This window comes from Pseudophryne corroboree, chromosome 11 (assembly GCF_028390025.1).
Source record: "Pseudophryne corroboree isolate aPseCor3 chromosome 11, aPseCor3.hap2, whole genome shotgun sequence".
NCBI classification, from domain to species: Eukaryota; Metazoa; Chordata; class Amphibia; order Anura; family Myobatrachidae; genus Pseudophryne; species Pseudophryne corroboree.
The window spans coordinates 72,682,157-72,694,397 of NC_086454.1; the positions used below are offsets into that span (position 1 = coordinate 72,682,157).

A 12,241-nucleotide genomic window follows, 5' to 3' on the forward strand; every position below is an offset into this window, starting at 1 on the left:
CATCTATAATTTGCATACTATAAAATGATACAGAGCTGCTAATTGGTTGATGGGGCAATTTCTTTACTGGCTCACTTCTCCGCTCTTATCACTGCTTAGTAAATGTACCCCATAGTCCCGTACCTGTGCAGCCCGCTGGCAGCTATTCAAATATTGCTGCCGACATGCGCGAGAAGTTCATTTCCGCTCGCTACTCCCGGAGGTGACGAGCTGCATGCGCGTAAAGAGACCCGTTTGCGGTGCCCAAACGGGTCTTTTCCCGCTCGAGCCCATTGGTTTAGTCGGGATTAGGTGCTTTGTGCGCCTAAACCCGTCTCTACTTGGCGCAATAAGTGGGGGCAATTGAATATAGCCCTGAGAGCTCTCATCACTTTAGACGGGAGATCGGGTGCGATAAAACAATTTAATTCCCCCCTTAGAGCTCAAGATAGCTTTTGCATATTATTGCTCCCTCAATTCCGCCAGCAGCATCCACCTCTGAAACAGGCATTAAGATTTTCAGAAAATAGAGAAACCATGCACATGATACCGAGGGGAGGCAGTTGTTTAAGCTTATCGATTTCCAAGGATTTTTACCCATGTAGGTTCGGGTGTGGTATAACAGATAGACAGTCAATAGATAGACACCACATATTAGACAGTCAAATAGTCGACATGGTCAAAAGGTAGACATGAAAAAGGTCGGCAGGGTCAAAAGGTCGACATGAACATGGTCGACATAAAAAAAGGTAGACAACTTTTTTTTGCATTTCTGTGGTTTGTGTGGATAGTTTTGTCATCTGGGACCACCAATTGTAGAAAGACATCCCCTCGTGGGACTCGCTTCGCTTGCCACGCTTCGAGCTCGGTGGCTCGCTGCGCTCACCACAGGGTTTATAACCAACTCTATGCCGACATCGATAGAGAATGTATGAAATAGGCCAAAAACGTGTAAAATTGAAAAAAAATCTGTCTACCTTTTTTTGTAAACTATTTTCATGTCAACCTTTAAACCATGTCAACCTTTTGAACTGTCTTACCTTTTTCATGTTGACCATTTGACCCTGTCGACCTAATGTCTAACATATGGTGTCTATCTATTGACTGTCTAACTAGACGCTGTCTATCTATCATCCAGATACCCTAGGTTCCAGACGAGACAGCCAGATGCGGCAGCCATCTTGGGTACACTGCATATGATTAAATGGGCGGAATAGCCAATACCAGGGAGTGATGACACATAATGGGAAGATACAAAATACTATGCAAGATACACGATCCCTACAAAATCATTAGGACCATGCTTTGTTTATTTTCCACAAGTGTATACCAGGCAGGGCAGCAATCTTGGGTGCAATACATGGGTTACAATGTGCCAGATAGTCATACAAAGTTAAAAATGAGAAGCAGCTAACAAGTTTTTCAATGCATAAATAGTTCGACATGTTGTTTATCCTGCTTATGCAAGTACCATTCGAAGCAGCCACCATGGGTGCACTATGTGGGTTACAGTGGGCAGGATGAGCAAGTTATAGGAGTGTAACATGAACTGGGACATTACAGAATAGAACAGGTTGAAGTGGCAAAAATATTGTGCAAGTAGGATTGGGAAGAATGAGGACAGGTGAGGATGGTAGAATAGGGGTGGATCTAAGAGGGGTTAGTATGGACAGATGGAAAGCAGTCACTGATTTCCAGGTAGTGCATTGTAATATACTGTAGATTAATAACACTGACACTGCAAAAATAGGATTTTACTTACCTATTGGTAAATTCTTTCTCGTAGTCCGTAGCGGATGCTGGGAATCCATTTAGAACCTGTACTTACGAATGTTCAAATTCAAGATGGAGTCTCAGAGCTGTGATCTCAGGTCTGGAGGAGGGGGAATTCCTAGTGTCTCTGGATACCAAGGATGCATAGATTGGTCCACTAGGAGCCTTGGGCACTTTAAGAATTTGATAGTGGTGCGCTGGCTCCTCCCTCTATGCCCCTCCTACCAGACTCAGTCTAGGAAACTGTGCCTGAGGAGACGGACATGCTTTGAGAGGATAGATAAGGAAAGTGGTGAGATTACAAACCAGCACACACAGAACAATAGGAAAGCTATGCTAACCAAACTTGAAACATGAACAGCAACAGCTGAACAAACTAGAATACTTAACTAAGTAACAGTGCAGGAAGAATGAAGCACCGGGCGGGCGCCAAATATCCCCTACGGACTACGAGAAAAGGATTTACCGGTAGCTAATTAAAATCTATTTTCTCTTATGTCCTTGGGGATACTGGGAATCCATTTAGTACCATGGGTAAGTACCAAAGCTCCCAAACCGGTGGGAGAATGCTGAGGTTCCTGCAGAACTGATTGACCAAACTGAAGGTCCTTAGAGGCCAAAGTATTGAACTTGTAAAACTTTGCAAACGTGTTCGAACCTGACCAAGTAGCTGCTCGGCAGAGTTGTAAAGCCGAGACACCCCGGGCAGCCGCCTAAGAAGAACCCACCGGCCTATTACAGTGGGCCTGTACAGATTTTGGAACCGACAATCCTGTTGTGGAATAAGCATGCTGGATAGTGAGCCTGATCCAGCGTGCAATAGACTGCTTTGAAGCAGGACACCCAATTTTAATGGGATCATAGAGAATGAACAGCAAGTCGGATTTCCTGTGACGAGCTGTCCTCCTTACGTACACCTTCAAAGCCCTCACAACATCCAAAGACTTTGAAATAGTAGAGGTGTCCGTAACAGCCGGAACCACAATAGGTTGGTTGATGTGAAACGCGGACACCAATTTAGGAAGAAATTGCTGACGAGTTCTGAGTTCAGCTCTGTCCTCATGGAAAATTAAGTAGGGGCTCTTGTGAGACAACGCCTCTAGCTCCGACACACGTCTTGCTGAAGCCAAGGACAACAGTGTGACTGTCTTCCACGTAAGGTACTTTACGTCAACCTCCTGTAACGGTTCAAACCAGTCCGATTGGAGGAACTGCAGCACCAAATTGAGATCCCAAGGTGCCGTGGAAGGTACAAAGGGAGGCTGGATGTGCAGAACACCTTTCAAAAATGTCTGGACCTCAGGGAGAGAAGCCAATTGTTTTTTAAAGTAAATAGACAAGGCCAAAATCTGGAATTTAATTGAGCCTAGGCGTAGGCCCACATCCACTCCCGATTGCAGTAAAAGCAGGAGACGTCCCAGATGAAGTTTCACCGCGGAATATTGTCTGCTCTCGCACCGAGAGACATACTACTTCCATGTACGGTGGTAATGTTTAGACATATGATCCAAGCAGGGCCTTCCTGACTTGGATCATAGTCAGGATGACTTTGTCAGGAATCCCTCTCCTGGCTAGAATCAGACGTTCAACTTCCATGCCGCGAAACATAGCCGCGGTAAGTCTTGATAGACGAACGGGCCCTGTTGCAGAAGATCCTCACAAAGAGGTAGAGGCCACGGATCTTTGATCATCATCCCGAGAAGATCCGCTTACCAGGCCTTTCGAGGCCAATCCGGAGCAATGAGGATTGCTTGAACCTTTTCCTTTTTTATTCTCTTTAGAATTCTTGGGATCAGAGGAAGTGGAGGAAACACGTACACCAGCTGGTAGACCCACGGAGTTGTCAGAGCTTCTACCGCCACTGCTTATGGGTCTCTCGACCTGGAACAATACCGCTTGAGCTTTTTGTTGCGTCTAGAGGCCATAATGTCGATCTGTGGATATCCCCACCAACATGTCAACCATCGGAACACCTCTGGGTGGAGACCCCACTCCCCCGGGTGCAGGTCGTGTCTGCTTCCCAGTTGTCTACTCCCGGAATGAAGACCGCCGACAACGCCACAACATGTTTTTCTGCCCAGAGGAGAATTCTTGACACCTCTGGCATTGTTGCTTTGCTGTTCGTTCCACCCTGTCGGTTTATGTACGTTACCGCCGTTACATTGTCCGACTGGACTTGAATGGCCTTTTTCCGAAGTAGAGATGAGGCCTGCAGAAGTGCGTTCTAAATTGCCCTGAGTTCCAAGATGTTTGTTCGAAGGATGACGTACCAACTTGACCATCTTCCTTGAAACTGCACCCCCTGGGTGACTGCTCCCCAACCTCTGAGGCTTGCGTCTGTGGTTAGCAGAATCCAATTCTGAATCCCGAACCTCCTACCATTGACGAGGTGAGAAGTCTGTAGCCACCACAGAAGGGAGATTCTGGCTCTTGGCGACAGACAGATCCTCTGGTGCATGTGTAGATGCGATCCAGACCGTTTGTCCAACAGATCCAGCTGGAAGGGCCTCGCATGAAACCTTCCATACTGAAGCGCCTCGTAAGAGGCCACCATTTTCCCCAGATGGCGAATGCACAGATGCACCGAGATCTGGGTTGGCTTCAGGACAGCCCGAACCATCGACTGGATTACCATAGCTTTCTCTAAGGGAATGAACACTCTCTGAGACTCTGTGTCCAGTATCATTCCCAGGAAAGGAAGCTTCTGCGTCAGTTCCAAGTGAGATTTTGTTAAGTTCAGAATCCACCCGTGATCCAGGAGTAGTCTGGTTGAGAGGCTAATGCTGTCCAACAACCGCTCCCTGGACGGTGCTTTTATCAGAAGATCAGTCATCCAGGTACAGAATTATGTTCACTCCCTGTTTGCGGAGTAAAAACATCATCTCTGCCATCACCTTGGTGAACACTCTCTGTGCCATGGAGAGACCAAATGGCAGGGCCTGGAACTGGTAGTTGCAGTCCTGCAGTGCAAATCGTAGGTAAGCCTGATAAGGCAGCCAGATCAGAATGTGAACGTACGCATCCTTGATATCCAGAGACACTAGGAATTCCCCCTCCACCAGACCTGAGATCACTGCGCTCTCAGAGACTCCATCTTGAACTTGAACACTCGTAAGTACGGGTTCTAAATGGATTCCCAGTATCCACAAGGACGTAAGAGCAATAAGAGGACAGAATACAGTAATTGTAGTAATAGAATGTTTTCTGTATTGAATATCCACTGCTAGAATGCACTGTGTATTATGTATTGGTCTCTGTATTGTATATCAGCTGCTAGTATTCACTGTGTATTATGTATTGGTGACAGACAAGAGAAGAAAAAAATATAGATACACAGTATCATAAGAGAGCGCTATACCATAGTACTTGTTAAAAAAATATTTCATTACATTTATCTAAAAACAATACAATTAATAAAACTTAACTTGCACCAATTGCTACCACTGCTTGAGTTTAGTCCATATGCCCACCAATGAATGAGTCCACAAGTGACTGTCCTGGAGCTCCAAATATAGGATAATTAAGCACAGTATAGTGCTATTTTTGTAACTCCAAATGGACTGCTGATGGTATAAAACATAAATGTTTAAGTGCACGTAGCGGCCGTACATCCAATGAAGAAGCCGCCAACCAGCCCAGTTAGTGTTATTAGATCTGAAAACCCAACGCTCTCAAGGTATCCCTCCCCACCGCCAGCTGATCTCTCACCGTTGCCGCTGCTGCAAGGCCGGCTGATGTGATGTTATCCGGTGTAGCGCGGCGGTACCTTGATGTCCTCGGGGAGGGAAACCAGGCGCTGCTCCGGGTCACTGTATGAAGAAATGGATACCTACTGCATCCATCCATTTTAAACCACCTGGATTCCCTATATATTGGAGGCTGCCTTTTATACATCTTCATACATACATACATACATTGGTCACTGGTATTTTAAAATGGGCAAAAGAATACTGTATTTTACCAGTCACTACATTACTCTCTATTGTAAAGTTCTCTCTCTCTCTCTCTCTCTCTCTCTGCTGGAGGTTTGACTTTTACTAACATAGCACTTTAGCAACCATAGAGGTGCATTTGTTGAAGACAGGAAAACTATATCTTTAACCTAAATAAATATATATTTAATGCTGTACTGTGAGAAAACAAGTAGTTATAGCACCAAAGTTTCAAATAATTTTATATAGTGAGTTACCAACCTCATATTTAAGGTTTTCAGTTTTGGGTGGAAAACACCATGAAATGTAAATGTTCTATTCGCCTAAAGTATGGCTCTGCAACTGAGCGGTCTTGTCCCTTGGCCTTAAGGTGTGTACACACGGTGAGATATTTTCTTGTGATTTTGACTATATAGTCAAAAGTGCAAGGAAAGTTAGTGCAGATCTCAAGGTGAAAGTCACCTTGAGATCTCAATGCAATACCGATGTGCTGTCCCGCGAGGTCGGTATCGCAGTCCAAGATAGACTTTGCAGGCAAGTCAGTTTTGACTATCTAGTATAAAAGTATAGTCCAAATTGACAGTTAGCCAAAATCGCACATAGCCAGTGTCGCAAGCACAGTCATCTATGCTTGCGATTTTGAATTCGGTCAGGGGAAGGGTGGTGCTCCTGCTGGCAGCTTACTGTCAATGCACAGCACATTCCTTGCCTGAACAAAGCATTCTTCAGCAGGATCTAGTAGAACATCCCATTGACAGTGGCAGACATGCCAGTGTCTTTTAAGATAAACAGTAGCCTAGGGCAGACCTGGCAAATCAAGTGAATCTCTGGATCCGAAGCATAAGTTATTCTGGCAGATAAATTCTGAACACTTCCATTTTGAATACAAGATCTGCTCTGTGGACCCTTGTTTGGAACGATCCTTCAAATAGGGTTTCTCTCTGATGTATTGTATCCCTTTTATTGTCCAAAGTGGACTCATTTCATTAATGCAACCTACTTATGTATAAAAGAAAAAGCTGTAGCATTGACAGTAGTGCAAATAATAGGGTGCTTTATTAATGGATAAGTCAGTGACTATAGATGTTGACTGGACTTTTGTAGCAAGGATTCAGGAAGTAGACGGTGAGCAACATTTGGATGAATTTCTTACTGTAATGGGACCACATTTCTCCTGGATAAATTGTGTAAATGAGCACCTTCCGTGTAGTGGTGTACCAATATCACCGCTATTCATGAAGCAGTGAAAAGTGTGCGGAAGTGAGCCAGTGGAGAAGTTGCCCATGGCAACCAATCAGTTTTGAAGTAACATTTATAATTTGCATACTATACAATTGTACGGAGCAACTGATTGGTTACCATGGGCAACTTCTCCACTGGCTCACTTCTCCACTCTTTCACTGCTTCATGAATAGACTCCTAAGTCTCTTTATTTTTGTTCTTGTTGAAGATGTTCATGAATGTGCGTTTATATTCTGTCCTATTCTTTCTTGCTTCCTGTAGTACAATGCTTTCATCACTAAGACCAGCGATATGTAGAACACTCTGCAGATTTACCAGCTGTTCCATTGCGGAGACGAGGAGGTACCAGCACACCGTAACTTCATCAGAAGCACAGAGTGAAAGAGCTGTCCACATACCAGTAATGGTTAATGAAGTCATCAGCTGTTTGTGCCCAAAAGAAGGACAGGTTAGTCAGTACGATCCTCTCCTGCTTAATATTCATAGAAAAAATTTTTGTTTCATGTTCTGTTAATGATATAATAGACCCAAAATTGCGTCATGATACGTTACTTTTGACATTTTCATTAGTCTGGTTTTTAGAGTTACATTTATTATGTACGCTTGGCTGAGAGAGGACTTGTTCAACATCTGAGTCCATGGTACAGCCAGAACTGGCAGCAGTATTTTTCCTAATGCACCTCCCACACCTCCTCTTTGTTAGGCCCTCCAGTGATCCATGGTCAGAGAACTTGCATTGTTTCTTACTGTGGCTCCTATTTATCAATATGTGGCGATGATAATGATTTTTCTTTCTCTGCTTATCACACAAATAAAATGTTTTGTAACCACACTATATAAAGGAAATAAAGATGTGGTCAGCTTACTGGCGAACGGGTCACACGTGTAGTCCCACTGCGATTACGGCTAGCCACATCGCGATTGTGACACGTTCGCGGGAGCGCACACACCCATGCAATCCTAATGATTGTGGGTGCGTATGCTGTGCAAGTGCTCGCCTGCGGGCACGCTAATTGATACAAACCATTTGTGATTGCGCCGCTGCTGCGGTGGACTCATCTGTATTGCTGGAGAAGTTACTCCATTGCAATGTGATACTGCAGTAAGGGTGGTGGGGTTCCGGTGGGGTTCCTGAAGATAGATTTAAAGAGGTGTGCGTGTGGTTTGGAGAAATCTGAACATCTAAAACAAAAAGGACAGAAAACTGCGCTTCAGAACAATAGTACCGCAACGGCCGCTAGGGTGGTCACCTCACCCCCAAAGACAGAATCAGTCTAAATAGGTTTTGCATCCGTGCGCACCTCTGGGATATGGTATATCGGTCAAATATAGAGTAACACAGTGGTAATCTCAAACCATAAAGTTCATTCATTGGACCCAAGATCTTCAAGTGGTTTTCCTCCTCTCTGTGATGTGCTTTTAGTAGAGATTGGTACACACTCGTCCACATAGAAGAGAACAAGAAGGGCATATATAGTGTGATAAAGTATTAAAACAACTTTTATTTCGTCCACAATGTCCATAAAACTCAATTCATATAAATATAATCCACCAATAAAGTGCCAATGTGCATACCGGATAGTGTGGGGTGTTCAAAATGCCCACCCAGAAAAGCGTGATGGTAAAAAACACAGTTCCTCCCCGGGATCAGGATACTGCAGCAATTCTGGAATGGGACGTCTCAATCCTTCACACTAGATGACTGGTAGGTCAATCTGGCCACCAACGCGTTTCTGCTCATCCAGGAGCCTTTATTAAGGTGTGTGCTGGACTGGGGTTACTACCATTATATCCCCTTACATGTGACCTGATTGGTCCAGGCCAGATCCAACTTAATTAAGTACCATTTCCCTCTTATTTGATCTCCCTTCTATCCATAGGCACATAGGCTTACAAACTTAAACATTACCATACTGTATAAGCGTACCTGAAACACAACACAGGATGCGATACGTGCTTCCGGCTTTAGAAAGCGGAAGTGACGTGTGTGCCCCACGAGCCGGGGAAATTCCTACTAGTGCGGCTCAATAACCGGAAGAACGTCGCATAGTGCGTGTGAGGGGGAGAGAGGAGATAGTGCTAGATTAGTAGGGTGGACTCCGGACTTGGTGGCGTTGGTGGCTAGATTGACCTACCAGTCTTCTAGTGTGAAGGATTGAGACGTCCCATTCCAGAATTGCTGCAGTATCCTGATCCCGGGGAGGAACTGTGTTTTTTTACCATCACGCTTTTCTGGGTGGGCATTTTGAACACCCCACTCTATCCGGTATGCACATTGGCACTTTATTGGTGGATTATATTTATATGAATTGAGTTTTATGGACATTGTGGACGAAATAAAAGTTGTTTTAATACTTTATCACACTATATATGCCCTTCTTGTTCTCTTCTATGTAGACAGGGGGGTACCAATCTCTCATAAAAGCACATCACAGAGAGGAGGAAAACCACTTGAAGATCTTGTGTCCAATAAACGAACTTTATGGTTTGAGATTACCACTGTGTTACTCTGTATTTGACTGATATATCATATCCCAGAGGTGCGCATGGATGCAAAACCTATTTAGATGGAAATCTGAACATGTCCAAACTTGGGGGTTATCAGTGTAACCGTGCCCTTATTGGCAGAGTGTACTGGGCTATCTGGTGCAGTGACGGCGGTCCACATACTTTATGACTTAAGCAGTAATGCAGGTTTATTTAATGTACGCAGGTGACTCAGATGTAACACTGATAGTGGTAATCAGGAGCCCATATATCACACAAGGTAACAGCATTGGGGAGTGGTACTTATCAGGAGATGTCTGTGGTGGCGAGTCTGACTTCCTGCATGCACTGGAAATACTGTGAGTTTCTGTAGCTGAGATCTGCTCCCAGTCTCAGCTCTGCACACTTGTACACACTAGGACTCTGTCTCTCAGTCTCTCAGTGTGTCACACTCTCCTCACTCTCTCTGAGATGGAGGAACAGGAATTAACATCATATTACTCCGCCTCCGAGTGACTCCTGTCACTAGAGGTCTAACACTAGGGGATGCACCCATTGACTGATACACAGAAGGAGACAGGTACAGAGTGTACCATAGCCTAACAGCCCTGACTTGGGTCTTCCCACTAAACTCGAATCTCAAAAAGAGGCAAAATGCAATTATCTAGAAAATTTCAGATCTTGCGTGTTTCTGATTGCATATGAGTCCCTCCCTTGTGATCATTTCACACAGAGTGTAGAGAGAGGTTGTGAGCTGGTCTTTATCTCAGTGCTGCGATAAAGACCAGAGTGTGATAGAAGCACCAGAGCAGAGAGCAACACCCCAGACAGGAAGGAGGAACTGCAGGGGTTGTGACATGTGCAGGGTGCTAGAATGAACACTAAGCACTTAGAAGGGAGGGTTAGGCACTAAGGGGGGACGGTTAGGGTTAGGCACTAAGGGGGGACGGTTAGGGTTAGGCACTAAGGGGGGACGGTTAGGGTTAGGCACTAAGGGGGGACGGTTAGGGCTAGACACTAAGGGGGACAGTTAGGGTTAGGCACTAAGGGGGGACGGTTAGGCACTAATGGACGGTTAGGTTTAGGCACTAAAGGGGGACAGTTAGGCTGCACGTAGGGAGGGTTAAACTTAGGGAAGTAGGGGGAGAAAGTTAGTATACTTATGGGTGTCGGGGTCCTGACCATCGGCAACCTGCTGTCGGTCTTCTGACTGCCGGCATGATAAGCGCCGCGAACCCGTGCAGAAAAATGTAAAATTGGCAAGCTGCCATACACATACACACAGTAGCAAGGAAAGGCTCAGACCATGGCCTCTGTTTGCGAGTTGTGGTACTACTACTACTACTGTTACATGCACTAAAAGACTTATTCAGACCTGATCGTAGCACCAAATTTGTTAGCAGATGGGCAAAACCATGTGCACTGTAGGGGGGACAGATATAACATGTGCAGAGAGAGTTAGATTTGGGTGTGGTGTGTTCAAACTGAAATCTAAATTGCAGTGTAAAAATAAAGCAGCCAGTATTTACCCTGCACAGGAACAAAATTATCCACCCAAATCTAATTCTCTCTGCACGTTATATCTGCCTCCCCTGCAGTGCACATGGGGGGTCATTCCGAGTTGATCGCTAGCTGCCGTTGTTCGCAGCGCATCGATCAGGCTAAAAATTGTCATTTCTGCGCATGCGTATGGGCCGCAATGCGCGCACGAGTCGTACGGGTACAAAGCCCGTTGTGGTTGTGCACAGGTTATAGCGAAGTTTTCAGTCGCACTGGCGGCCGCAACAAGATTGACAGGAAGGGGGCGCTTCTGGGTGTCTACTGACTGTTTTTTCAGGCAGTGTTTGAAAAAACGCAGGCGTGTCTGAAAAAACGCAGGCGTTGCTGGGCGGGTGTATGTCAAATCCGGACACGAATAGGCTGAAGTGATCGCAAGCGCTGAGTAGGTTCAGAGCTACTCTGAAACTGCACAAACTTTTTTTTTTTGCAGAACTCGGCTGCACATGCGTTCGCACTTCTGCTAAGCTAAAATATACTTCCCAGTGGGCGGCAGCATAGCGTTTACACGGCTGCTAAAAACTGCTAGCGAGCTATCAACTCGGAATGATCCCCTATGGTTTTGTCCATCTGCTAACAAGTTTGCTGCTACAATCAGGTCTGAATTTGGGCCCTTATTGCAAAATCAGGGCCAGCAGTCAGGCATCTTCTGTAGCCTTGAATTCTATATGTGTTACCTTTAAAACTGGCAAATCAGTGCACAATAAAAGACCAAAACAAAAAAACAATAAGGCTAAAGAACAAACTGTCTCTTAATAAACTTCACAAATCCCTGAGAAGAATCTAAGAGTGTCCATAAGTCCATTTCTGATTCTTATACTGACACTGTGATCATAGAGAAGAGAAGCTTCCTCCCACCACTTCTGAACCCCCTGTAAATGTGAGAATCAGTAGTAGTAAAAATAATGAACATACATTTTTTATACATAGAAATTGAGGATGCTACTTTAGAAATGCAACAGGATGAGGAGGATAATTATGTATCTGATGCTAATGAGAATGTTAATGTTGAATGTGTTGGCCAAGAAGAAGTTTATAAAATTCAGGAGGATTATGTTGTTTGTCAAAGTAAGTAAGCCACGGTGGCTGTAGTTCTTGCCAGAGATAATAAATGCATTGTCATGCCTGTACAAAAGACCAAAAAAAAAGTTAACTTTTCTGTGTTGATTTATTTAAGCCAATAAGCTGTTCCCTTTGTAGAACAACAGTAAGTAGAGGTAAGGATGTTAACCATCTAGGCACCTCTTCCCTTTTATGTCATTTGTTGCAAG

At 44.7% G+C, this 12,241-nt stretch overlaps 1 protein-coding gene across 4 annotated transcripts in view; it reads left to right on the plus strand.

The window, feature by feature from the left end:
- METTL15 (methyltransferase 15, mitochondrial 12S rRNA N4-cytidine) overlaps positions 1-12,241 on the plus strand; it is a 560,008-nt gene that overhangs the window by 92,053 nt on the left and 455,714 nt on the right. For all 4 annotated transcript variants that reach the window (XM_063944421.1, XM_063944422.1, XM_063944423.1 and 1 more), the window contains exon 2: positions 7,188-7,374. In XM_063944421.1, the coding sequence (XP_063800491.1) occupies positions 7,192-7,374 (183 nt within the window). In that variant the 5' untranslated portion in view covers positions 7,188-7,191. The remainder of the gene's footprint in view (positions 1-7,187; positions 7,375-12,241) is intronic.